This window comes from Mustela erminea, chromosome 17 (assembly GCF_009829155.1).
Source record: "Mustela erminea isolate mMusErm1 chromosome 17, mMusErm1.Pri, whole genome shotgun sequence".
Lineage (NCBI taxonomy): Eukaryota > Metazoa > Chordata > Mammalia > Carnivora > Mustelidae > Mustela > Mustela erminea.
The window spans coordinates 13,302,249-13,326,761 of NC_045630.1; the positions used below are offsets into that span (position 1 = coordinate 13,302,249).

The 24,513-nt window shown below is 40.5% G+C and overlaps 1 protein-coding gene and 1 long non-coding RNA gene across 7 annotated transcripts; one reads left to right on the forward strand and one right to left on the reverse strand.

Moving 5' to 3' along the window:
* The first annotated feature begins 19 nt into the window (after positions 1–19).
* On the forward strand, positions 20–21,259 carry TATDN3 (TatD DNase domain containing 3). 6 transcript variants are annotated; one of them, XM_032317026.1, is made up of 10 exons: positions 20–118; positions 1,993–2,025; positions 2,928–3,001; positions 3,645–3,729; positions 8,613–8,675; positions 10,286–10,395; positions 10,559–10,614; positions 12,382–12,494; positions 17,721–17,801; positions 20,545–21,259. In XM_032317026.1, exons 1-10 carry the CDS (start codon positions 53–55, stop codon positions 20,686–20,688), a joined length of 825 nt encoding a protein of 274 aa, XP_032172917.1. In that variant the 5' UTR covers positions 20–52; the 3' UTR covers positions 20,689–21,259. The 6 variants fall into 6 exon arrangements, with proteins under 6 accessions (XP_032172917.1, XP_032172918.1, XP_032172919.1 ...); XM_032317027.1 differs by having other exon boundaries at positions 17,724–17,801; XM_032317029.1 differs by having other exon boundaries at positions 32–677.
* LOC116575681 lies at positions 13,151–16,170 on the reverse strand. The gene is made up of 3 exons (XR_004279913.1): positions 16,097–16,170; positions 13,376–13,453; positions 13,151–13,184 (listed from the first exon to the last, which is right to left on the reverse strand). It is a non-coding gene; the product is annotated as an uncharacterized LOC116575681 (long non-coding RNA).
* Positions 21,260–24,513: the final 3,254 nt, after the last annotated feature.

Here is a 24,513-nt window from a genome sequence, read left to right on the forward strand (position 1 = left end):
CGCCTGGGGCTCGGCGGGGGCGTGGACGGCGGCGGTGGCGGTGGCGGTGGCGATGGGGACGGTGGGCGTGGGGTTGGTGGACTGTCACTGCCACCTTTCGGCCCCGGACTTTGACAGCGTATGTAAGGGCGAGGCCCGGCCGGTGGGAGCGGGAGGCACCCCGGTCCTTTCCCTTCGGGTTGATTTTGCTCTCCTGCCTTGGGACGCAGCGTCAGATCCTCCCGGGTCGCGTCCGTGGCCCTGAGGGACTGGCTCCTGTCTCTCTAATCTCAGGCTTTCCGGTTTTTCTTCCCGGCGCTGCGGAGCGCGAAGCCCTCTACCTCTGCACGGCCTCTGTTAGCCCTTCCCGTTTGCGAGTCGGCCTCCCCCTACCTCCCCTTGACCCAGCCGCTGACCCCACGTGCCTCGCAGCTCCGGGCGGGCCTGGCCGAGCGTCCCCTCCGCCCGGGCGGAAGGTGCTTCGGTCAGACACCCCGGCGCGCCGCGGTCTCCGGCTGCGGTGCGGAGAGACGCGAACGGAGAGAACACACCCCACACCAGAGTTACACAGCGGTTTACCCGCAAACTGGAAACAGAGGCTGATGGAAGGAAGAGCAGAGTCTCTAAGGGGGAAAGACCTCTCAAGAGGTTGACACTTGAGCTGGAGCCGGAAAGGCAAAGAGCCGCCAAGCCAGGAGGTGGTGTGGGGGAGGGTAAAAAGCGAGCGGGGTATGGGCGCCTGGGTGGCTCAGTGGGTTAAGCCGCTGCCTTCGGCTCAGGTCATGATCTCAGAGTCCTGGGATCGAGTCCCACATCGGGCTCCCTGCTCAGCAGAGAGCCTGCTTCCCTCTCTCTCTCTCTGCCTGCCTCTCCATCTACTTGTGATTTCTCTGTCGAATAAATAAATAAAATCTTAAAAAAAAAAAAAAGCGAGCGGGTCGGATTTGACGCGTTCGAGCCGCAGAAGGGCTGGGGGGGGGGGGGGTGAGCTAGAGAGAGCCGCTGGAGTAAGACTGGAGGTTTGCAGGGGCGAGGGGGGGCAGGTCAGGAAGGACAGTGTGGAGCCAGGAGAGGTGTTTGGTGGGGTGGGTGGGTTGGCTGGTTGGTTGCAAGGGAGAGTGACAAGATCTGATTTCCATTGAATAACGCTTTGCTGATGGAGAGTAAGTGCGGAAGTTAGGAAACCAGTTTGGAGGCTTTTGCTGTGTATAGACAGGAGATGACGGTGGTTGCAGAGCAGTTTGAGAAAAGCAGATGGATTCAGTGTGTGTTTTAGAGCTGGAATCTAGGGCACATGCTGAGGAACTGGGTGTGTAGAGGGAGGGAAAGACAGGACCTGAGGATGCTGTTCCCTGAGAGGAGGAAGACCGGGTGGGGAGGGCAGATAAAAGGAATAAGCTTGTAGAGGAGAATTATGTTGGGCACATGTTGAAGCCTAATGTCCACCCAGGTGGAAATGTCATATGGTCAGTTTTTTAACTGGCAGTTTTGGGTTCAGGAGAGAATTCTAGGCTGGAGCTCAAAATTAGCATAACGATGATATCAAAACCTATGGATGAGATCACCTGAGCTGTATACAGAGAGAGGAGAATAGGGTCCTGAAATCCGAGAGGAGGGAGCCAGCTGAGGAGCCTGAGAGGAGCAGCTAGGGGAGGGTGGAGTTTGCAGGCCAGCGGCATTGCAGAAGCCAAGAGCGGGAGATATTTCTAGGAAGGAAGGCATGGACAAGTGAGGAGCTCTTAATGTCTCTGAGGGGCAGAGTAAGACGAGGACAGGGAGGTGTCCTTTATATTTGACCATGACAGTTTCTGTTTTAGTGGAATAGGAACAGAAGGCAGATTTTACTAAGAGGAAGAGTTAACAAAAGGCGGGTCAGTGTAGCCTTCACATCTATCACACTGTTCCTTGCCATTGTTGTCATTTGTTATGCTGCCTCAACTACACCGATATATATAGCCATAGAGAAGTTACTTATTCATCTAAAATAATTGTGATTACTTGCACTTTTTTTAGGATCTGGATGATGTGTTGGAGAAAGCCAAGAAAGTAAGTCAATATCTATAGTTGCCCTTTGTTTTCCTATTAATTTCAAGCTAGAACAACTTGAAATTTAGATACACTATGCCTATGTTGCTTTGTTAATAATAAGTAGCATTAACTGTTTATTGTATACCAGGCACTGAGCTACGCCCTTTCTGTACATGATCTCATTTAATGTTTCACAACATCCTTGTGAAGAAGCTACTATTTTATAGCCAACCATTACCTATTTGCTAGAGGAGGAAACTCAGACCTAGAGATTAATTTATCCAAAGATACACTGTTAGTAAAGTAATAGACAGAATAGTCTGAATCCAAAACCTGTTCCCACAGCTACCGTGCTTACCAGTTATATAGCACAGATTGGTCCATCTATCAGTTCTAAAATTAACATTATTCCAGAGATCTTGGAGAAATTATAAAACTTTTCTGAGACATTTTTATTTGTGTCAGGAAAGAATAACTAATTTTTAGAAGTTGTTATGAAATTCATTATAACTACCACTTTGTAGCTTTCTCTTAAAGTGATAGTCAGAAACGGTTGCCGGTACATTTTTACATACACAGCCATCATTCAATATGGCAGCTTAATTAGGAGCATGGGCCCTGGCATTACTCAGGCATAATGATCTTGAGCAAGTGATTTGACTCCATCCAAAATTTCTAATCAATATGATGGATTACAGCAGTGCCTACCTCATAAGGTCGTATAGATTAAATGAGGTAATATTTTTATTTACTGAACATAGTGCTTGAAACATAGGAAGTACTCAGTGATAGCCATCGTGATTATATTGATAGACTATAAGTAAGCAAGAATAACTAAAAGTACAGAAGACTTTAAATTTCTGTTCAGTTATGTTAGATGTATATTGTTTGAGACTCTGTTGTATTCATTTTTGTTTCAGGCCAATGTTATGGCTCTTGTGGTGGTTGCTGAACATTCAGGAGAATTTGAAAAGATTATGCAGCTTTCAGAAAGGTGCTGCTTTTCATTAAGAATTTAAAGAGTTGGGGTGCCTGGGTGGCTCAGTGGGTTGAGCCTCGCCTTCGGCTCAGTTCATGATCTCAGGGTCCTGGGATCGGGGCCCCAGGTCGGGCTCTCTGTTCAGCAGGGAGACTGCTTCTCTCTCTCACTCTGCCTGCTGCTCTGTCTACTTGAAATCTCTCTCTCTGTCAAATAAATAAATTTTAAAAATTGAAGGGAAAAAAAGAAGAATTTAGAGAGTTGCTGGGGCGCCTGGGTGGGTCAGTTGGTTGAGCGTCTGCCTTCTGCATGGGTCATGATCTCAGGGTCCTGGGACTGAGCCCTCCATTGGGCTCCTTGCTAGATGGAGAGTCTGCTTCTCTCTCTCTCTCTCCCTCTGTTCCTCCCCTTGCTTGTGCTCTCTCCCTCAAATAGATAAATTAAATCTTAAAAAAAAAAGAAAAATTTAAAGAGTTGCTAATAAGGATGCAGTTATGATGTCATATTTGTACTATCAAAGGTCATCCAATTTTAAAGAGAATGAAAAGAGAAAAATCACATCAACATAGCCTTAAGAAACTCTTTCATACTTTTTCTTTAGGACAACATTGTCTACTAGTTCAATATTCCGCTTTCTAAATTTGTTCTACATTTTTAGATATAAGGGGTTTGTCCTGCCCTGCTTGGGTGTTCACCCTGTTCAAGGAGTTTCTCCAGGAGACCAAAGATGTGTCACATCAAAGGTAAAAGTCATGTAAACCAAAAAGTATAAAAAAAGATACCTTGATTCGGTAATGTTCCTCTTTCTGATTTATATTCTAAGGCAATAATCCAGAAGAAGGAAATGCTACCTTTCACAAAGGTGTTTGTTGCAGCATTATTTTTAGTAGAGAAAAAACAGAAACAGCCTAGAGGCTCAGAAATAAAGGAAAAATTAATTTGTAGAGTGTTAAATATATGTGTGTATGGAATGCATGCATGGAAGATGACAACTATAGGGTTTGTTTTATGTAGCAATGAGGAAAGTGTTTTAAAACGTAAAAATATATTCTATAAGAGGGAAAAACACAGAAATGATACTTGCTGTGATGACTGGGTAGAATTATAAGCGACTTGCTTTCACATGTTTTTACCATGTTGTCATATTGCTTTAGCCAAAAAGTAATAAAATATCTAGAAAAAGAAAGATACAAATTTATAGATGTAGTACCATAAAGGAACAGGTGAGTTCAGTACATAGTATCTTCTTGAACGTTAAACTGTCTCTGAGGGAATGCTCTTGATCTATTAAACTGCCCTGCTGGGGCTTCCAGGTGGGTCAGTGGGTTAAAGCCCCTGCCTTCCGCTCGGGTCGTGATCTTGGGGTCCTGGGATCGAGCCCCACATGGGGCTCTCTGCTCAGTGGGGAGCCTGCTTCTCTCTCTCTCTCTCTCTGCCTGCCTCTCTGCCTACTTGTGCTCTCTCTCGCTGTCAAATAGATAAATAAAATCTTAAAAAAAAAAAAACTGCCCTGCTTTTATACCATCTCTAAAAAAAAATCCTTCCTAGAAGATCTCACTGACTCATAGTAGCCAGTATGTCTCATATTTCAGACTGGTCTCCTGACTCAGAATCAGGGAGATACAGTTTCTTAAGTGCTTTATTACAAAATGAGATTGATAGCCCCCCCATTATGAAGAAGTAAAGACTTTTTGTTACCTATGAATAAATTAAAATACAAGGTCTTTCATTTTTTATAATAATGAATCTGTATTCCTACGTTAGGTTACCCCAAGTAGCTCTATTTATTTCGAAACAAAATTGCTTTTAATTCACTTCAGGTAATGATAAATACTTGTCCGGGGCTTCTGGGTGGTTCAGTTGGTTAAAGCCTCTGCCTTCGGCTCAGGTCATGATCTCAGGGTCCTAGGCTCTCTGCTCAGGGCATCGTGCTCTCTGCTCAGCAGAGGGCCTGCTTCCATCTCAATCTCTGCCTGCCTCTCTGCCTACTTGTGATCTCTGTCAAATAAATAAACTCTTAAAAAAAATAATAAATACTTGTTCTATAGGTGGAGTGGTTCTCCTGGGATGATAAAATTAAATTGCTGAGAGATACAGTTCCCAAAATGTTGGAGATCATAGCAGAACAGGATTTCTTCCATTTATATAGAGATTTATATGAATAGGCATTCATTTAGTCTGTCAGTCAACAAGTGTTTTTACTGAGCACCTACTGTATTCCATGCACTGCTCTAAGCACTATAGAATGAAATCCCTCTCATGGAAGCTAGATTCTAGCAGACAATCTACAATTAGATACCTGAACAGGAAAACTATAGGTAGCAGTCAGTGCCTTAAGACAATAAAACAAGATCATGTGGTAGGGATTGTGGATGCTGATTTTTGGATTGTAGTCAGGGAAGGCCTCTCTGAGGTGGTGATATAAGAACTGCAGCCTGAATGCTACCAAGGAATTGGCCCTGCAGAGAGAGGGCACAGAGTGTTGTAGGCAAAGGAAAGAACCCAGCATGAAGGCCCTAAGGTAAGAACAAGCATGATGTGGTCAAGAAACAGAAAGAGAGCTGATGTGACCGGAGAGACGGAAAAGTCATGGTGGTGAGGTCAGAGGGACTGGGCAGGGAGCACTGTGTCTGGGGCCGTGCTGGAGTTCATATATATATATATATGTGTGTGTGTGTGTGTGTGTATTTATATATATTTTATATATTATATATAATGTATATTTTTATTTACATATATTCTATATATTTACTTATATATATTATATATATATTTATATATATATTTATACTTTTTAAAAAAAGATTTTATTTATTTGAGAGAGAGAGAGAGCATGAGAGGAGAGAGGTCAGCGGGAGAAGCAGATTCACGGCCAAGCAGGGAGCCCAGTGTGGGTCTTGATCCTGGGACTCCAGGATCGTGACCTGAGCCAAAGCCAGTCACCCAACCAACTAAGCCATCCAGGCACCCTGGGATTTATATTTTGAAGAGATCCCCTTGGGTATGGTATGAAGAACAAATCTTGAAGAGTGCCAAAAAGGAAGACAGGAGGAGTGAGAAGACTATTGGAGTAGTTCCTAGGAGAGACGATGTAGCCTGGACCAGAGTGCTAGCAGCACAGGCGAGGGGAAGTGAGTGGATTTGTCGTATTTTGGCATGAATGTAGAACTGACAGAACTGTTTAACTTAAAAACCTAATGAAATAGCAGCAATAGATAGGTAATTCCAGATTCTTAAAGCAGGGATGAACTGAAAAAAATCTCAGGATAGCCCTCTGGAACAAACACCAGAGGTAAGCAGTTATTCCTCTTTTATTCTTAGTGTGCTTGAAGTCCATACCGTAGTATGGTTTTCTTATAATGATTAGATTATAAATCCCTAATATGTGGTACAAAGCTTGGTATGTAGTAGGTGTTAAGTAAATTCACTTGGTTCATAAAACTAAAGTTGCTGGGGCACCTCAGTGTCTCATTCAGTTCCAGGTTGGACTCTTGATTTCTGCTCAGGTTGTGATCCCAGGGTCATGAGATCAAACCCCACATTGGGTTCTGCCCTGGGTGTGGAGCCTGCTTGGGATTCTCTCTCTCCCTTTGCCCCTCCTTTCTCTCTCTCTAATATCTAAAATTAAAGTTGCATCACACAAATCTTTCCGCATGTTCCTGAACTAATTCATTCAATAAATACTACTGCCAGGCAGGGCTTGGTCCCCAGAGCTATTTCAGGGAACCACAATTCACTGTGTGCGATCTACTGCCCCCTGCAGGCAAGGCATGTGTTCTGCAGTTGTCTCCCATCCCTGCTTGGCTCACTTCACTCACTTGGGTTATGCACCCCTCACCCTGTTTTCAAGACTGTGAAGACTAAACATTTCATTTAATAAAAAAAGCTACTGTATTTAAAATCATTCAGAATAAATCTAACAAATGGTAGTAGTCCTAGTCATAGGGTGTAGAGGTATAGGATCTTTAAAAACCTCATAATAGGGGTACCTGGGTGGCTCAGTGAGTTGAGCCTCTGCCTTCTGCTCTGGTCATGGTCTCAGGGTCGGGGTGGGGGTGGTCAAGGTCCATGTCAAGCCCCGTGGCAGGCTCTCTGCTCGGCGGGGAGCCTGCTTACCCCCCTCTCTACCTGCCTCTCTGCCTAATTGTGATCTCTCTCTCTCTGTCAAATAAATGGATAAAATCTTTTTAAATAATACATAATAGAACCATTAGCATGTAAAGAACTTGAGAACATCATTCAAGAGGTGGGAAAAGAAATGAAGTCAGAAATAGACCTATGAATGTCTTTATAAAACTATTTACATCTATTGAAATAAAATGGTAGAGACCATAAACACTCAAATACACACATATAAAATTAGTAATATGAATTATATTAATTTCTATTTCCTATCCTTGACTTGCCAGAAACTTTCAGATTATTTCATGAGCGTTGGAACAGTCTCATTGTAAATTTGTTTTGCTTTTTTCACAGTAATAGATATTCCAAGAAGCATTTTTCTCCTCTATCTGGTTTTCATCCAAATGTACACTTTCTTTCTAAGACTTTCCACGTATCAACCATTTCCTGGGTAATCTCCAACTTCTCCAACCCCTCTAAACTTCAGAGACAGAGCAGTTTGGATATTTGATTGGAAAAGCTTTGGCTGACGACAATTAACCTCCTCAGCTATTGTTAGACACCTTCTCTGGCCTCTAGGTCTCTAGGGTCTCTGGTCTCTTAGCGTCTCATGACAGTGTTAAATCCTCTTTATCGAGTCCACTAGAATGTATTTCTAAGGCCATGATCTACTCTGTCTCTCAGGTTTTCTGTCTCCAGAGGTATAATTGTAGAATCTCCTCCTGCACCTCTTTTCTTAATTCTCCTTTCTTCTAGCCTCAGTAGTTCTTCGCAATGTACATATCCTGAGACTAAAACCCTCAAAGTAGTTTGAAAAATATCTAGAAGCAAGTTTTCCATATATTTGTCTTTCCCTTGTCTTACAAGGGAACTCTCACAGAGTAAATTCTCTTTAAATGGAAATAGTAATATGGAAACGCAAGGTACTTTGTTACTTGAATAATTAACAAGCGTATGTGTGATAATTAGTGTTTAGACTCTTGAACCTTTAGAACAAAAATAGGCTAAGCAGGATTATAAACACAAAAGAAATCAGTGAAAATAGTGCAAAGGATGTATGAGATTTTTCCTATTAAAAAACTCAAAAACCATTAGTATCCTGAGAGGAGGACATAACACAGCCCACTCCCCAGGAACTCACTTACAAAGGTGACTACCAAAGATGGCTTTCTTCTGTCTTGGTCAGCTATTGCAGGAGGAAATCCAAATCAGTCCTAAATGTCAGGAAATTCTTCCTAAATGTTAGGAAGTATTTAAGTGAGACTTTTCATTGAAAGTCATGTTCTTGTGATCTGACTGGGTGTGGGCTGTTTCTACTCAAATTTCCAAATAGTAGTGCTCACCATTATAGAAGGATGACTATGGCTACCTCTTCTACTGGTTAAAGGTATTGAATGTATGTAAAGGACCCAATATGGTACAGTGCCTGATATGTAAAAGGTGTTTTCTAAAATATCAGTTCCCTTACCCTTCTACTTAAACAAATTTCCTTTTTTTCTCCTAGGATTTGGATGTAGCTTTGCCTATTATGGAGAATTATAAAGATCAGTTGTTGGCAATTGGAGAGGTAACACCAAATAGCTGATCAAAGGACTTCTAATCTAGACTTTCATGTGATACATGGATATAATCTTTAGTTCGCTATTGGTAATTATAACTGACTTAGATAATTATACTCACTTTATCTAGCTGGATAATAATTTGTCAGTACCTTCTCAATAAGCAAAAGAGCCTGAGGTAAGACAGTAGAAAGCCCACTATAGACTTTTATATTAATGAAAAGAAAACTACTTTATTAGCATTTCTGTGTACTTTGTTCTATTTTTTTTCCTTTTCTTAAATACAGGAATCATCTCTATATTTAGTTAACACAGTATATACAAACATACTTTAAATATACTAGATTTTGTTGGGGTGCCTGGCTATCTTGTTGGTGGAGCATGTGACTCTTGACCTCAGGGTCATAAGTTTCAGCCCCACAGTGGACATAGAACTTATTTAATAAATAAATAATATATTTTTTTAATTTAAAAATAGTCTAGAGTTTGTAATTAAAGAACATTTTTTATTAAATAATTTACAATCAGGAAGCATTTTTATCACTTGGTAATAAACTCCACTTCTAATCAAAGACAGAAGATAAAAGTAACACTTAAATTTAGAATGTAGACTATAGGAGTGCCTGGGTGGCTCAGTGGGTTAAGCCGCTGCCTTCGGCTCAGGTCATGATCTCAGGGTCCTGGGATCGAGTCCCGCATCGGGCTCTCTGCTCCGCGGGGAGCCTGCTTCCTCCTCTCTCTCTCTGCCTGCCTCTCTGCCTACTTGTGATCTCTCTGTGTCTAATGAATAAATAAAATCTTTAAAAAAAAAAAATAGTCTAGAGTTTGTAATTAAAGAACATTTTTTATTAAATAATTTACAATCAGGAAGCATTTTTATCACTTGGTAATAAACTCCACTTCTAATCAAAGACAGAAGATAAAAGTAACACTTAAATTTAGAATGTAGACTATAGGAGTGCCTGGGTGGCTCAGTGGGTTAAGCCTCTGCCTTCGGTTCAGGTCATGATCTCAGGGTCCTAGGATCGAGCCCTGCATCGGGCTCTCTGCTCAGCGGGAGCCTGCTCCCCCCCACCCACCCCGCCCCGCCTGTCTCTCTGCCTACTTGTGATCTCTCTCTGTCAAATAAATAAATCTTACCAAAAAAAGATAGAATATAGACTATAGCAGTCTATGACAAAATAGTATCAAGAGAAACAGTGATTTATAATCTTTACTGTCCAATGTAGTAACTACGTAGAGCACTTGAAATGTGACTGGTCCAAATTGAGATACATATAAATATAAAACACACAGGATTTCAAAGTCTTAGTACCCCCCCAAAAAAGTAAAATAATGCAATTATTTTTTAATATTGATTTTGTGTTGAAATAATAATATGATTATATAATAATAATGATGTTTTGGATATATGGACTAAATAAAGTATATCATTAAAATTAATTTCACCTGATTCTTGTTAGTATTTCTAATGTGGCTACTAGAAAATGTAAAGTTATGTAGGTGGCTTGCCTGTATGGCTCCCATCATATTTCTCTTGGACAGCACTGCTCCATAGTATGTCTTTTGAATTCATTAAACCATAAACATGTAAATCTGTTTTATTTTTCTGTTACAGGTGGGACTAGATTTCTCCCCCAGATTTGCTGGCACCGATGAGCAGAAGGAAGAGCAGCGACAAGTCCTAATCCGACAGGTCCAGTTAGCCAAAAGATTAAATTTGCCTTTGTAGGTTAATTAATCATCTTTCTATATTAATAGCTATAGAGAAAATTGAATAATGATTCTCCTGAGATGGAGCTCTGTATTTCTTATTCTCTGAATTACTTTAATAGAACAAAAATAACACTTGCAGATAAAGTACCAAAAGGAATTTTTTGTTGTTAAACAGAAATGTTCACTCACGCTCTGCTGGAAGACCCACCATCAGCCTCTTAAATGAGCAAGGTACTTATTTTCCTGAGAGAAGTGTGCCTAGTATTTACGTTTAACAGTTCCAGTCCATATTCTCATAGAATAAGCTGTGTTTTAATTTGATTTCTTAAAAGGAAGGGAAGGGAGTGGAGTAAGGGCGGATGTGGAAGTGAACTAAGGTGATTCTGCAAGTCAGCCTACTTTCAAGTGTGATTATGACATTTAGAAGGCCAGCGTAGAGCAAACGAAAAATTGGGTCAAGTAATTTATATTCCTTCATTTAAAAATTAACAGCCCTGGAGCGCCTGGGTGGCTCAGTGTGTTAAGCCGCTGCCTTCGGCTCAGGTCATGATCTCAGGGTCCTGGGATCGAGTCCCGCATCAGGCTCTCTGCTCAGCAGGGAGCCTGCTTCCCTTCCTCTCTCTCTGCCTGCCTCTCTGCCTACTTGTGATCTCCCTCTGTCAAATAAATAAATAAAATCTTTAAAAAAAACAAATTAACAGCCCTAATTTTTTAATCAGCTTAAGCAACTGATTAATGAGAGATGAAAAACACAAAGCAAAGATGGGTTTACTGTGTCTTGCATGTTTCCTGGCTGCTGCCTCAGAAAATGGTATTATACAGGTCGTGGCCATCATACCTGAAATACACTGTCGTATTCACCAGTTGCTCCTGAAGTAAAAATATATCTTACAACATTACTTTTCAGACTTTTTAAAGTACCATCCACAGTAAGAAATACACTTAAGTGCTTTTTTTGGTACTAAGCCTTTATTTTGACACGCAGTATGTACATATACAGAAAACTGACCCAAGTTTAAGGAGCAGTGCATCTCAATGTATGTGCAGATAGATAGGTGTATATAAACATGTGCACATACATACACACAGTAACACACATACATATAAGCATATGCTGCTCAGTTACAACCCACTAAATCAATTCCATAATTCAGTTAAGATTGTAACTCACTGATGATCGTGCCTACTATTTGAAAAAAAACAGCATCAAATAGTAAAATAAATGTCATTGCCTGCAACTAGAAAGCATTGTATTTCTCAGTGATGAGAATCACTGGAATTACTAAGAGCACATGATTTTTATGCAGGCTGAAAAGCCATCCTTTAAGAGCTGGAAGTGATTTGGTGAAGCCAGTCCTGACGATTGAGTCTCTGAGGCACTGACCTCCCTGTTTCTTCTTTCACTAGAATTCGCTAAGGATAATTTCACTGCTTAGAAACCTAGTAGGAACAATAATTTGACAGTTTACAAACTTCTAGAAAAGGTTTGATGGTATAAGAAGTTTAAATATTTGTTTAAAATTTTTTATGTTTTTTTTTTTTTAAATGTAGCCTCCATGTCCAGGGTGGAGCCCAACGTGGGGCTTGAACTCATAACCCTGAAATCAAGACCTGGATGCTTAACTGACTGAGCCACCCAGGTGGCCCTTAAAAAATTGTATTTCAGTTTTATTCTGAAGATTTAAAATTTCCTGTATTTTTTATTTTACTGTCTGGATACAGTACATTTACCCTTTAGAAATAATATAGGGGCACCTGGTTGGAAGAGCATGCAACTCTTCACCTCAGGGTTTTAAGTTCAAGTTCTATATGCGGTGTAGAGATTACTTAAATAAATTTAAATTAAAAAAAAAAAGGAAGCCATAGAACCTCATCTTTATATTACAGTGACCAACATTTACTCAAAATTTATAATCTGTGTTGCCCAATTTGATTAGTGGGAAAACTTCTTGTTAAGGAAATGAAAGGAAACTCTAAATTATCTTGAATCTTTAACAGGTGCTGACAAAGTGCTCCTGCACGCATTCGATGGTCGGCCATCTGTAGCAATGGAAGGAGTTAAAGCTGGGTACTTCTTCTCAATTCCTCCTTCTGTAATAAGAAGCGGACAGGTAAGTTCCGTAACTAAGCCTCATTTTATGCTTTGTGAAATACCCTTTAAAACATGAGTTTTTATTACATGCTTGTAATACTATTCTAGTTACATTATAAAAATTAATCGTTGGTTCCTACCTCATACTTATATGAAAAGTAGCTTAAAAATGAGTAAAAGAGCTAAGCCTAAGAGAGCTGAAATTTATAAAACTATTAGAAGAAAACAAATTGATATCTTTGTAACCTTGGAATAGGCAGTGGTTTCTTAAATATGACACCAAAAGCACAAGCAACCAAAGGAAAAAATAAGTAAATTGGACATCGTCAAAATTGAAAACTTCCAAAATAAAACAATTTTTGAACTTTTATGCTTCAAAAGACACTATCAAGAAAGTGAAAAGATAACCCACAGAATGAGAAAAGATATTTGCAAATTATATCTGATAAGGGTCTAGTATCCAAAGTATATAAAACACCATTACAACTCACCAACTAAAAAGACAAATAATCTGGGGCACTGGGTGTCTCACTCGGTTAAGTGTCCAACTCATGGTTTGAGCTCAGGTCGTGATCTCAGGGTTCTGGGATTGAACCCTGCCTCAGGCTCCATGCTTAGTGGGGCATCTGCTTTGAGATTCTCTCTCTCCTTCTTCCTCTGCTCCTTCCTGCTCACACTGTCTCTCTCATTTCCAAATAAATAAATAAATCTTAAAAAAAAAAAAAAAGTTGGATTTTGTCAAAATTTTTTTTTCTTTTTAAAGAAACTCTTTATTTCTATCAACCTTATTTCCATTTAATGTTTATCACATGTTTGTTCTCCCTCTACTGAGCTGATCATACTGGTTTTCTTTTCTTGGTCTGTAAATTGTATTGATTGGTTTTCTAATGTTGAACTAACCTGGTATTCCTTGGCTCGATTCTCCTTGGTCACGATCCAGGCATACCTCAGTGCTGTTGCAGGTTCCATTCCAGACCTCTGCAATAAAGCATATATCACAGTAAAGCAAGTCAGGTGAATTTTTTGGTTTCCCAGTACATGCAAAAGTTATGTGTACACTCTGCCATAGCCTGTTAGGTGTGCAGTAGCACTGTGTCCAAAAAAAAAAATAAAAATAATGTACTTACCTTAACTTATAAGTATTTTATTGTGGGACACCTGGGTGGCTCAGTGAGTTAAGTGTCGAGCTCTTGGTTTGAACTCAGGTTATGGTCTTGCAGTCATGGGTCCAGCCCTGTGTCTGGAAGAAGAGTCTGCTTCAGACTCTACCCTCTACCCTTCCCTGCTGGTGTGTGCTTGCTTGCTCACTCACTTGCTCTCTCAAATAAATAAGTAAAATTTTAAAAATAAATAAATTAACAAGAATATTTTATTTTTGAAAAAATGCTAGCCATCATCTGAGCTTTCAGTGAGTCATCATCTCCTTGCCAGTGGAGAGCTTCCTACGGTGCTGGTGGCTGCAGAGTGACCAGGGTTACAGTCGCTGAAGGCTGGCGGGGCTGTGGCAATTTCCTAAAATAAGACAACAGTGAAGTTTGCTGCATCCATTAACCCTTCCTTTCACAAGTGATTTTTCTGTAGCCGGTGTTGCTATTTGATAGCATTTTGCCCACAGTAGAACTTCTTTTGAAATTGGAGTCCATCCTCTGAAACCCTGCTACTTCTTTGTCAACTAAATATATGTAATATTCTAAATCTCTTGTTTCAACAATCATCACAGTGTCTTCACCAGGAATAGATTCCACCCCTAAGAAACAACTCTTCCTTCATTCATTCAAGTTTTACTGTGAAATTGCAATAGTTAATTCTCGTCTTCAGGCTCCACTTCTGACTGCGGTGCTCTGCCTGTTCCCAGCACGTCTGCAGTTCCTTTCCCCCCGAAGTCTTGAAGCCCTCGAAGTCGTTTATGAGGGTTGGAATCAGTTTCTTCCAAACTTGTGTTCATGTTGATATTTGGATCTCTTACTCTGACTTACAAATGTTCCTAATGACATGTAGAATGGGGAATCCTTTCCAGAAGGTTTTCAGTTTGCTTTGCCGAGATCCATCCAAGGAATCAGTGTCTGTGTGATACGAACTGTAGCCTCACAAAAATGTATTTCTTATATGATAAAACTTGCAAGTCAGAGTTATTCCTTGATCCACACACTGCAGAATGGATGTTGTGTGAGCAGGCATGGAAACAACACTACTCTCCGCACACATCTCCATCAGAGCCCTGAGAGGACCAGGTGCATTATCAATGAGCAGTAATATTTTGGAAGGAATCCTTTTGTCTCAACAGTGGACTTAATTTTTATTAAATCACGTCGTAAGCAGATGTGCCTGCACGCAAGCTTTGTTGTTCCATTCATAAAGCACAAGCAGAAGAGATTTAGCGGGGGCACCTGGGTGGCTCAGTTGGTTAAGCCTCTGCCTTCGCCTCAGGTCATGATCCTGGAGTCCCAGGATTGAGTCCCACATCAGGCTCTCAGCTCCATGGGGAGTCTGCTTCTCCCTCGGACCTTCTCCCCTCTCAAGCTCTCTCTCTCTCTCAAATAAATAAATAAAATCTTAAAAAAAAAAAAAAAGATAGGTTTAGCACTATTTCTTTCTTTTTTTTTAAGATTTTTTCTTTATTTATCTGACAGAGATCACAAGTAGGCAGAGAGGCAGGCAGAGAGAGAGGAGGAAGCAGGCTCCCTGCAGAGCAGAGAGCCCAATGTGGGGCTCGATCCCAGGACCCTGGGATCCTGACCTGAGCCGAAGGCAGAGGCTTAACCCACTGAGCCACCCAGGTGCCCCAGGTTTAGCACTATTTCTAAGGGTCCTAGGGTTTTGGGAATGGTGAGTAAACACTGGCTTCAACTTAAAAGTCAACCAGCTGCATTATCTCCTAATGAGAGTCAGCCTGTCCTTTAAGTTTTGAAGGCAGGCATAGACTTTTTCTCTCTAGCCAGGAAAGCCCTAGACGGTATCTTCTTCCAACAGAAGACTGTCTACGTTGAAAATCTATTGTTTAGCTGCCTTCACGAATTCTCTTAGCTAGATCTTCTGGGTAACTTGCTGCTGCTTCTCCATCAGCACTGGCTGCTTCTCATTTCACCTTGATGTTTCGGAGACGACTTCTTTCTGGAAACCCCACGCACCAACCTCTGCTAGCGTCAAGCTCTTCTGCAGCTTCCTGCCATCTCTCAGCCCACATAGAATTGAAGGGCCTCGCTCTGAATGCGGCTTCGGCTTAAGGGAGGGCTGTGGCTGGTTTAATCTTCTATCCAGATCACTCAGACTTTCTCCGTATCAGTAATAAGGCTGTTTTGCTTTATCATTTGTGTGTTCCCTCGAGCACCACTTCAAGAACATCTTCACATTCACAACTCAGTAAACAAGCCAAGAAGTATCACTTTCAGCCTATCTTGGCTTTTATCACCCACCTTAATCATTTCTAGCTTTTGAATAAAATGAGAAATGTGTGACTCTTCTTTTCCCTTGAACACTTTTAAGGGCCACTGTAGTGTTTTTAGTTGGCCTAATTTCAGTAGTGTGTGTCTCAGGAAAAAGGCCCAGGGAGAGGGAGAGAGAAAACAGAATGGCTGGTGAGTGGAGCGATCAGAACACACAAGACTTATCAATTAAACTTACCATCTTGGGGTGCCGGGGGGGCTCAGTTGAGCATCTGCTTTTGGCTCAGGTCATGGTCCCAGGGTCCTGGGGTGGAGCCCTGCATCGGGCTTTCTGCTCAGTGGGGAGTCTACTTTTCCCTCTTCCTCTGCTGCTCCCCATTTGTGCTCTCTCTGTCAAATAAATAAATAAATAAAATCTTTTTTAAAGATTTTATTTATTTATTTGAGAGAGAGAGCATGAGAAGGGGGAGGGTCAGAGGGAGAAGCTGACTCTCTGCCAAGCAGGGAGCCGGATGTGGGACTAGATCCTGGGACTCCAGGATCATGACCTGAGCCAAAGGCAGTCGCTTAACCAACTGAGCCACCCAGGCGCCCCTAAATAAATAAAATCTTTAAAATAAATAAATGTACCTTCTCATATGGGCACAGTTTGTGGTGCTGCAGAACAATCACAATAGCAACGTCAAAGATCACTGATCACAAACGAGCGTAACAAATATAATGACAATGAAAATGTTTAAAATATTGCAAGAACTACCAAAACGTGTTGCAGAGACATGAAATGAGAAAATGCTGTTGGAAAAATGGCACCAATAGACCTGCAGGGTCGCCACAAACCTTCAATTTATAAAAAACAAACAAACAAAAAACCCCTCACTATCTGTGAAACAATAAAACAAGGTATGGCTGCATATTATGCTTTTTATAGCTTCATTTTATAGTTTATGGTAGAACTTTATTTATTTAAAACCTTGTTTTCTCATATAAACATTTACTGCTGTACTTGCATTAGCACTAACCAGACCTGGTAGTTGCAATCCACAGATTCTGCTAGTTGCTGTATTTTCACCTTCTTTCAGTTTGGAATATTTCTTAATTTACCTTGTGACTTCCTCTTTGACCATATCAGTTATTTCAAAGTGTGTTGCTCAATTTCCAAATACTTAGGAAAATTTGTGGATATCTGCTTGTGCCTCTAAGTACGGAATCTGCCTTATCTTTAAAGTGATTACATAATACTTCACAATGTGGATGTACCCTAATTTATTTAATCATTACCTTAGGTAAAGTTTAGGTCATTTCTAGTTTTTCACTGTTACAAACAGTGTTTCAGTATTCAGCCATAAAAAAGAATGAAATCTTGCCATTTCAACAAAATGGATAGACCAAGAGGGTATTATGCTAAGTGAAATAAATCAGACAGAAAAAGACCAATACCATGTGATTTTACTTTTATGTGGAATCTAAAAAACGAAACAAATGAACAAAGAAAACCAAACAGACTCATAAGGGAACAAACTGGTGGTTGCCAGAAGAAAGTGGGTGGGGAGATGGGCAAAATAGGTGAAGGGGGTTAAGAGGTACAAACTTTCAGTTACAAAAAACAAGTGTTGAAAAGTACAGCATAGGGAATATAGTCAATAGTACTGTGATCATCTTGTATGGGGACCGATGGTAACTACATTTATTGTGGTAACATTTAGTAACAGTTGAAAATTTTAGTAATTAATTGAATATGAAAGCATGAATTTTAGGTTCCTGCCAAGTAGAATGCATTGGTATATGGGTTTAATGCTTTTTTTTTTTTTTTTCAATTTTTATGTCTCATGTTTTAAACTGACTAGCTTTCTCTTTTCTCTAAGAAGCAGAAACTTGTGAAACAGTTGCCTTTAACTTCAATTTGCTTAGAAACAGATTCACCTGCACTAGGACCAGAAAAACAGGTAAATGATTATCTAATTCCTACATTATTTATATTGTCTTTCTTTTGAGTTATTTTTACCTTAGCTGTGTTTCTCATTATGGTATAAATACAATGGAATCCTTTTTTTTTTTTTTTTCAAGAAGTTATTTATATATTTGAAAGAGAGAGAGTGAATGAGAGGGAGAGAGAATCCCACATTGAGCTGCCGCCACACTGAGCACGGCCTGACACAGGGCTTGATCCCACGACCACAAGATCATGACCTGAGCCGAAACAAACTGAACCACGCAGGCGCCCCCACTGGAATCCTGTTTTAATGCTTGGTTGAGAGGTTTTATTAATTGTATAGCTGTTGTGCTCCAGCAGATACTCTTAGATATTGGCCAGTGTTAACTTACATAATAATCAGAGCCAGACCAGTATAGTAAAAAAGGCTCAGTTTCTCTGCTACCCGCTAGGTGTGTGACTTTGGGCAAGTTACTTAATCTCTTTGAAACTGTTTCCTCTGGGTGCCTGGCTGACTCAGCTGGTTAAGTGCCTCAGGTCATGATCCCAGAGTACCGATCCCTGCTGCAGAAGGGGGAGTCTGCTTCTCCCTCTCCCTCTGCTCCTCCCCCTGCTGTTACTCTCTCTCTCATTCACTCTCTCTCTCTCAAATAAATAAATAAACTTTTTAAGAAAAACCCATTTCTTCTACAAAATGTAGAGCAAAGATCACATCAGTAAATCCATGACTGTATCAACATTTATACTGAAAGAAACAGAGCTTCATTATAGCATGTCAATTAAAAGAAGGAAAATAAACATTTCCTGAGCATCTTCTATCTACCAGACACTGATAGACATTTCATATACGTTATTTCACTTAATCCACACTGTAATATTCTTATGTTATTTATATCTCTAAATGATAATTGACTAAACAAAAACAGTTTAATAGTATACTGTTGGCTTTACAATATATACGAAAATAAAATGCATGAAAGCAATAGCATAAGGGCTGAAGAGGGAAAAATGGAAGTTATCCTATTGGAAGATTTTTTATACTATATGTGAAGGGATATGATATCACTTAAAGATAGACTTTATTTAATTAAAGATGTACACAAAAAATCCTAAGGCAAGCACTAAAACAACATTTTCTCTTTTTTTTAAGGTTTTTATTTATTTGACAGAGAGAGGGAGAGCACACAAGCAGGGGGAGCGGCAGGCAGAGGGAGAGAAAGAAGGAGGCTCCCTGCTGAGCAGGGAGCCCGATGCGGGGCTCCATCCCAGGACCCCGAGATCATGACCTGAACCAAAGGCAGAGGCTTAACCATCCTTCCACCCTTTTTAATATTTATATGTATTTATATTAATATATATTTTTCATAAAAATAAAATTCACTTGAACACATTTCATGACTTGCTTTTACGTGATAAATACCTGTATATGTCAAAAAATATACTCCTCCTTATCATGTTAAATAACTGAATATTCCAGTGTGTGAACAGTCCATAATATACGTAACTTGCTACTGTCATTTACGTTGTTTCCAATGTAGTATCATAAACAATGAATGTCCCCGAGCAAAAATCTTGGTGCACATTTTTCCTTGTTTTTTTTTAGGCTGATTATCAAGGTCAATTTTTTAAAACTTTAACAGTTCTCTTATTCCTCTGAACATTATCATCCTGAGTAGAAAAAAAAAAAAAATGAGGGGCGCCTGGGTGGCTTAGTGGGTTAAAGCCTCTGCCTTCGGCTCAGGTCATGATCCCAGGGTCCTGGGATTGAGCCCAGCATCGGGCTCTCTGCTCCGCGGGGAGCCTGCTTCCTCCTCTCTCTCTGCCTGCCTCTCTGCCTACTTGTGATCTCTCTCTCTGTCAAATAAATAAAATCTTAAAAAAAAAAATGAAATTCATTAAAATCTAAATACTACTGATTATAGATACACCACTATTTTGTAACCATTAAAAAAGGAAAAAGCACCGCCACTTATGCTATGACATGCCATTGCATGTAAGTAAAACATCCATCAATTTCAGAGATGTTAAATGGGAGGAAATATATCTTAGAATTAGTGAAATACCATAATACGTAATCTATTTAGTCTTCCAGACACACCGTAGCAATTCTTTTATTTTTTTTTTAAGATTTTATTTATTTATTTGACAGACAGAGATCACAAGCAGGCAGAGAGGCAGGCAGAGATAGAGGAGAAAGCAGGCTCCCCTCGGAGCAGAGAGCCCGATGTGGGGCTCGATCCCAGAACCCTGGGATCATGACCCGAGCTGAAGGCAGAGGCTTTAACCCACTGAGCCACCCAGGCGCCCCACACCGTAGCAATTCTTGAATCCAACTGTAATACAACCTGCGAGGTGAAGAGGCCCAGCCGTAGAGCAGTGACCTTCACAAGGAGTCATTTACGTAACAAACTAAGCACAGTTAATCCACCTGGCCGGGCAGGTCACCAAGTGGTCACCACCCCCACGCTGCTTTGTCTCCTAGGTGCCGGGACCTCAATGGTAATAACCAGGGCTCTTTCCAAGAGCAACACCGACTACCGTCAGCGTTGTACAGGCCAGCCTTGCGGCTGTAGCTTTTAAGCTTAAGTTCAGGGCCTTCTCCCCAGGCTTGCCTCCTTGCCTCTCCTGACCTACCTGTTAAAAAAGAAGAGCTCATTGGTTTTTACCAACTCACTGCATTCTGTTTTATCGATGGTCTCCAAGATTTCCACCCTGAGTGTCACGTCTGATACACTTTCTGTTTTATTCTGTTTCAGGTACGAAATGAACCCCAAAACATTTCCATTTCAGCAGAATATATTGCCCAGGTAAAGGGGATCCCAGTAGAAGAAGTTATAGAGGTGACGACACAGAACGCATTGAGACTGTTTCCTAGGCTTCGGCACCTGCTCCTGAAGTAGCTTCAAAACTAAATGCTGCAGGGGAAGCATTTGAGAGCAAGAAATGTTCTGATTAAGAGTCTGAACTGAAGAAGCCATTATGTAACGATATAGAAGATTATCATTTTAGAGAAGTATTTCTAAAAACCAGGCTTGGATCCTGAAACCCTGGATTCTGAGTCTGTCTTGTGCTTCCTTGTAATTATTGGAGTCCTAGCAGGAGATTGGGAAACACTTCTGCTGCTTACCGTATCCCATTAAGTCGAACGACCATATGACCTGAAACCATTTCTTCTGGCAAGCGAGGCTCCCCCAGCTAAGACCTGAGCGCTGCTGGCGCAACTAACGTTTGATCCTTCGCCACCACAGGATTTATCTTGCAGGAGATCGTCTCGTTTCTTACACTGTCAGAGATCTCTTTTCTGGATTTGTAACATTGAATTGTTCGTACTTTGAATTACTTCTTTTTAAGAGAAAAATGTATACGTTTTTATATTGATGGTAGATTCTGACTTATGAGGCCAGTGGTGTGTGCAATCACCATTAAATGCCAAACCCCAAAGTTTGGGTAATAAACTGAGTTTAAGTTCCAGTCTGAATATTGTCACATGTTTAAAATGTACATAGCTTTATTAAAATGTGTCTATTTTTGCATATAGTGATATTTTATATTTTTAAGTTTTAAAAATCTTGGCTGCAAAGAGTTCCATGAATCGATGGTGGGTATGGTCGCACAACAGTGTGAATACAGGTAACGCCACTAACCCACACACCCGGAAGTTATTAAAGTGGTATTTGATTATGTGTATTTTACCACAGTTTAAAAAAATCTTATATGTAGTTTACTTGGTGTTGTGACCCATACCAAAGCCTGGGTATTTTGTTCTACTAAATTACACAAGTAGAAAAATACTGGGAAAAGTACCTATCATAGAAAAAAGTTAACTTCCTAAAAAGCTAAGTGACTTTATATAATCATTAATTTTTTGAAATTAATTTATTTATAGAGGACTCAAAACTAGTTCTGGGGCAGACTGTTCAAACCAAACTAGACTAAGAAAGAGAAGCGGGGCGCTTGGCCACCCGTCAGCATTATGAGAGTTGAAATTCCTAATGCAGTGGGAGGTTCTATTAAAATCAGACTTCTGGCTCTCTCTTTCAGCTCTGTATTTCTTCTGCCAATTTCCTGCCCTTTCTGCCCACACTCCCTTTGTCAGCTTTCACCTCTAAATCTTTTAAGATCCATTTGAATGACTTCCCCCAGCCTCATCGCCCAGCCAGAAGCGATTCCTACCGCCTAAACTGTGCAGCCCCGCTCTCCATTTCCTCATCAGCTTATTCGTTTCATTGATCACACAGCTGTGGAGCCTCTCCAATGGGTTTCCCACTAATCTAGGTCCTTAAGGCTACAGAGAGGAATAAGACATGGTCCCTGCCTTCAGTTCAAAATGTAATAAAGGAGACAATAATCCCAAAGCAATGTGAGAAGTACTATAATAAAGGAGGAATGAGGTTCTACAAAACCAGTTTGATGACATTTAACACACATTCCTTTTTACTAAGCTTACCTTGTGTATGTTTTCACCTTAAGAAATTACAGACCATTTGAGAACAAACCAGTTTTTTTCTTCTTGCATCTTCTCTGTGGTCTGAAACAAGGTTTGCAGTATCGTATGCTTGTACATATCTTTTAAATAAGCGAGTGGAGGTAGTTAGTCCACTGACTGCAGCAGACAAGCTAGAATGTTCTCCTTCAGTCTACTCTTCGAAATGGAGATTTAATGTTCTATACCTTTTCACTGATTGGGCTTTTGTTTTGTTTTGAGGTACATATTTTTCATCTCCACACTTTTAAATGTATTAAATGTTATTCAAAGATTTCCTAATGTTAAACATTCTGAAAAATAGGAATAAACTCTCATGGTCCAGAGAAGCAGATCCTTTTTTTTTTTTTAAGATTTTATTTATTTATTTGACAGAGAGAGATCACAAGTAGGCAGAGAGGCAGGCAGAGAGAGAGGAGGAAGCAGGCTCCCTGCTGAGCAGAGAGCCCGATGCGGGGCTCGATCCCAGGGTCCTGGGATCATGACCTGAGCCGAAGGCAGAGGCTTAACCCACTGAGTCACCCAGTGGTCGCCACCTGCACACAAAAACAGATCTTTTATGTTCTGTAGGAACCTCCTCCCCCAAGTAAAAGGCTAGAAGGGCTCTTCTCCCCCTCCCCCTGCCAGCGTATGGTGACCTTCCTTACTAAAGGAAACATTTCTTATTCCAGCTTTTGTCTTTTTTATTCTGGTAAGAATCAGATGAATATGTATTATTCTTTAAATTAAAAAAGAAAAATTAATATCAACTCTTTTCTTTATTATTATGCAACCAAGCATTCATTTGATCACCTGCTGGGGCTGCTTCTCTGTCTCCTGCCCGCTACTTTGTTCAAAACCCTCCACCGTCCTCTTGCTGTTGCCTGTTTCCTTCCCCTCCCCCAGATGCTGCTTCTAAGCTGAATATAAAGAAGAGCTGTGCGTTTGCGTGCTTGAGGTACACTCGTACTTCAGAGTTTAATTTTTTTATTTGCCCTTTCTTGCCCCTTTCATGCTTTTGATTAAATACTTCACAGTAACATATTTGGACTGACATTTCATTTACAGGATCTGAGTGATTTACAGAGGGTTTCCAGTAACTGTTCTTTGCTTTTTAGAGCTTAACTTTTCAATCCTAAGCAAATCTCACTGCGCTTTTTTTTTCACAGCCCTTTTAAAACTATGACAGAGTCTGTGCTAATAGTTAGTTAGTCAGAAGGATAGAGTGGAAAGAAATTAGATAATTCAGAGATTATCAGTGTTACAAGCTTAAACACGAGAAGGCTCCAAGCAAAAACATCCTAGTATGCCCTCCTTCCCCTCCTTATTTTTGGCTAATTCCAAAGCAAGCGCATCTCCAAAAAATATGGCTTCTTTGGTGAGCATCTCTGTAATTCATTAATAACCTGAGTATTATTTATACTTTGCACATTAAAACTGGTACAAATAACATTTCTCAAGTTAATAGTTGAATATAATAAATACAGAGAACCATGCATAGCGTATAAGAGCAACCGACCGGGTGACTCAGTCGGTTAAGTGTCTGCCTTCGGCTCAGGTCATGATCCCAGAGTCCTGGGATCCAACCTCTCATCGGGCTCTCTGCTCAGTGGAGAAGCTGCTTCTCTCTCTCTCCCCATGCCTGCTGCTCTGCCTACTTGTGCTCTCTCTGTCAAATAAATAAATAAAATCTTAAAAAAAAAAAAAAAAAGCAGAAAGTGTTAAAAGTCTGATGTCCTCTGTACAGGACCTTTCTGTGGATTGATTCTGAAGCCCAAGTAATTTAAGTAAATCGTATAAATGCTCACATTTTATGTGTGATGCATTTGAGATCATGATCCCCTGACTTCCATTCCAGCACTTTCCCCCAAATAACCCAATTTGATCTTCGCATTAATTTAATATCCTTCAAAAGCCATCCTTCGTGGGTGCCTGGGTGGCTCAGTGGGTTAAAGGCTCTGCCTTCGGCTCAGGTCATGATCTCAGGGTCCTGGGATCGAGCCCTGCATCGGGCTCTCTGCTCAGCAGGAGCCTGCTTCCCCCCGCCCCTGCCTGCCTCTCTAACTACTTGTGATCTCTGTCTGCCAAATAAATAAATAAACTTTTAAAAAATCTTTAAAAAAAAAAAAAGCCGTCCTTCAGATATTTAAAATCAAGAACTCTGAAGTTGAGTAGATAAGCAGTAACTAAGGGAAGTGGTAGGAGAGAGGCGGCGTCTTGAGGTTCGTACGGATGGGCATCTGAATGTCTTTTTATTTTTTGG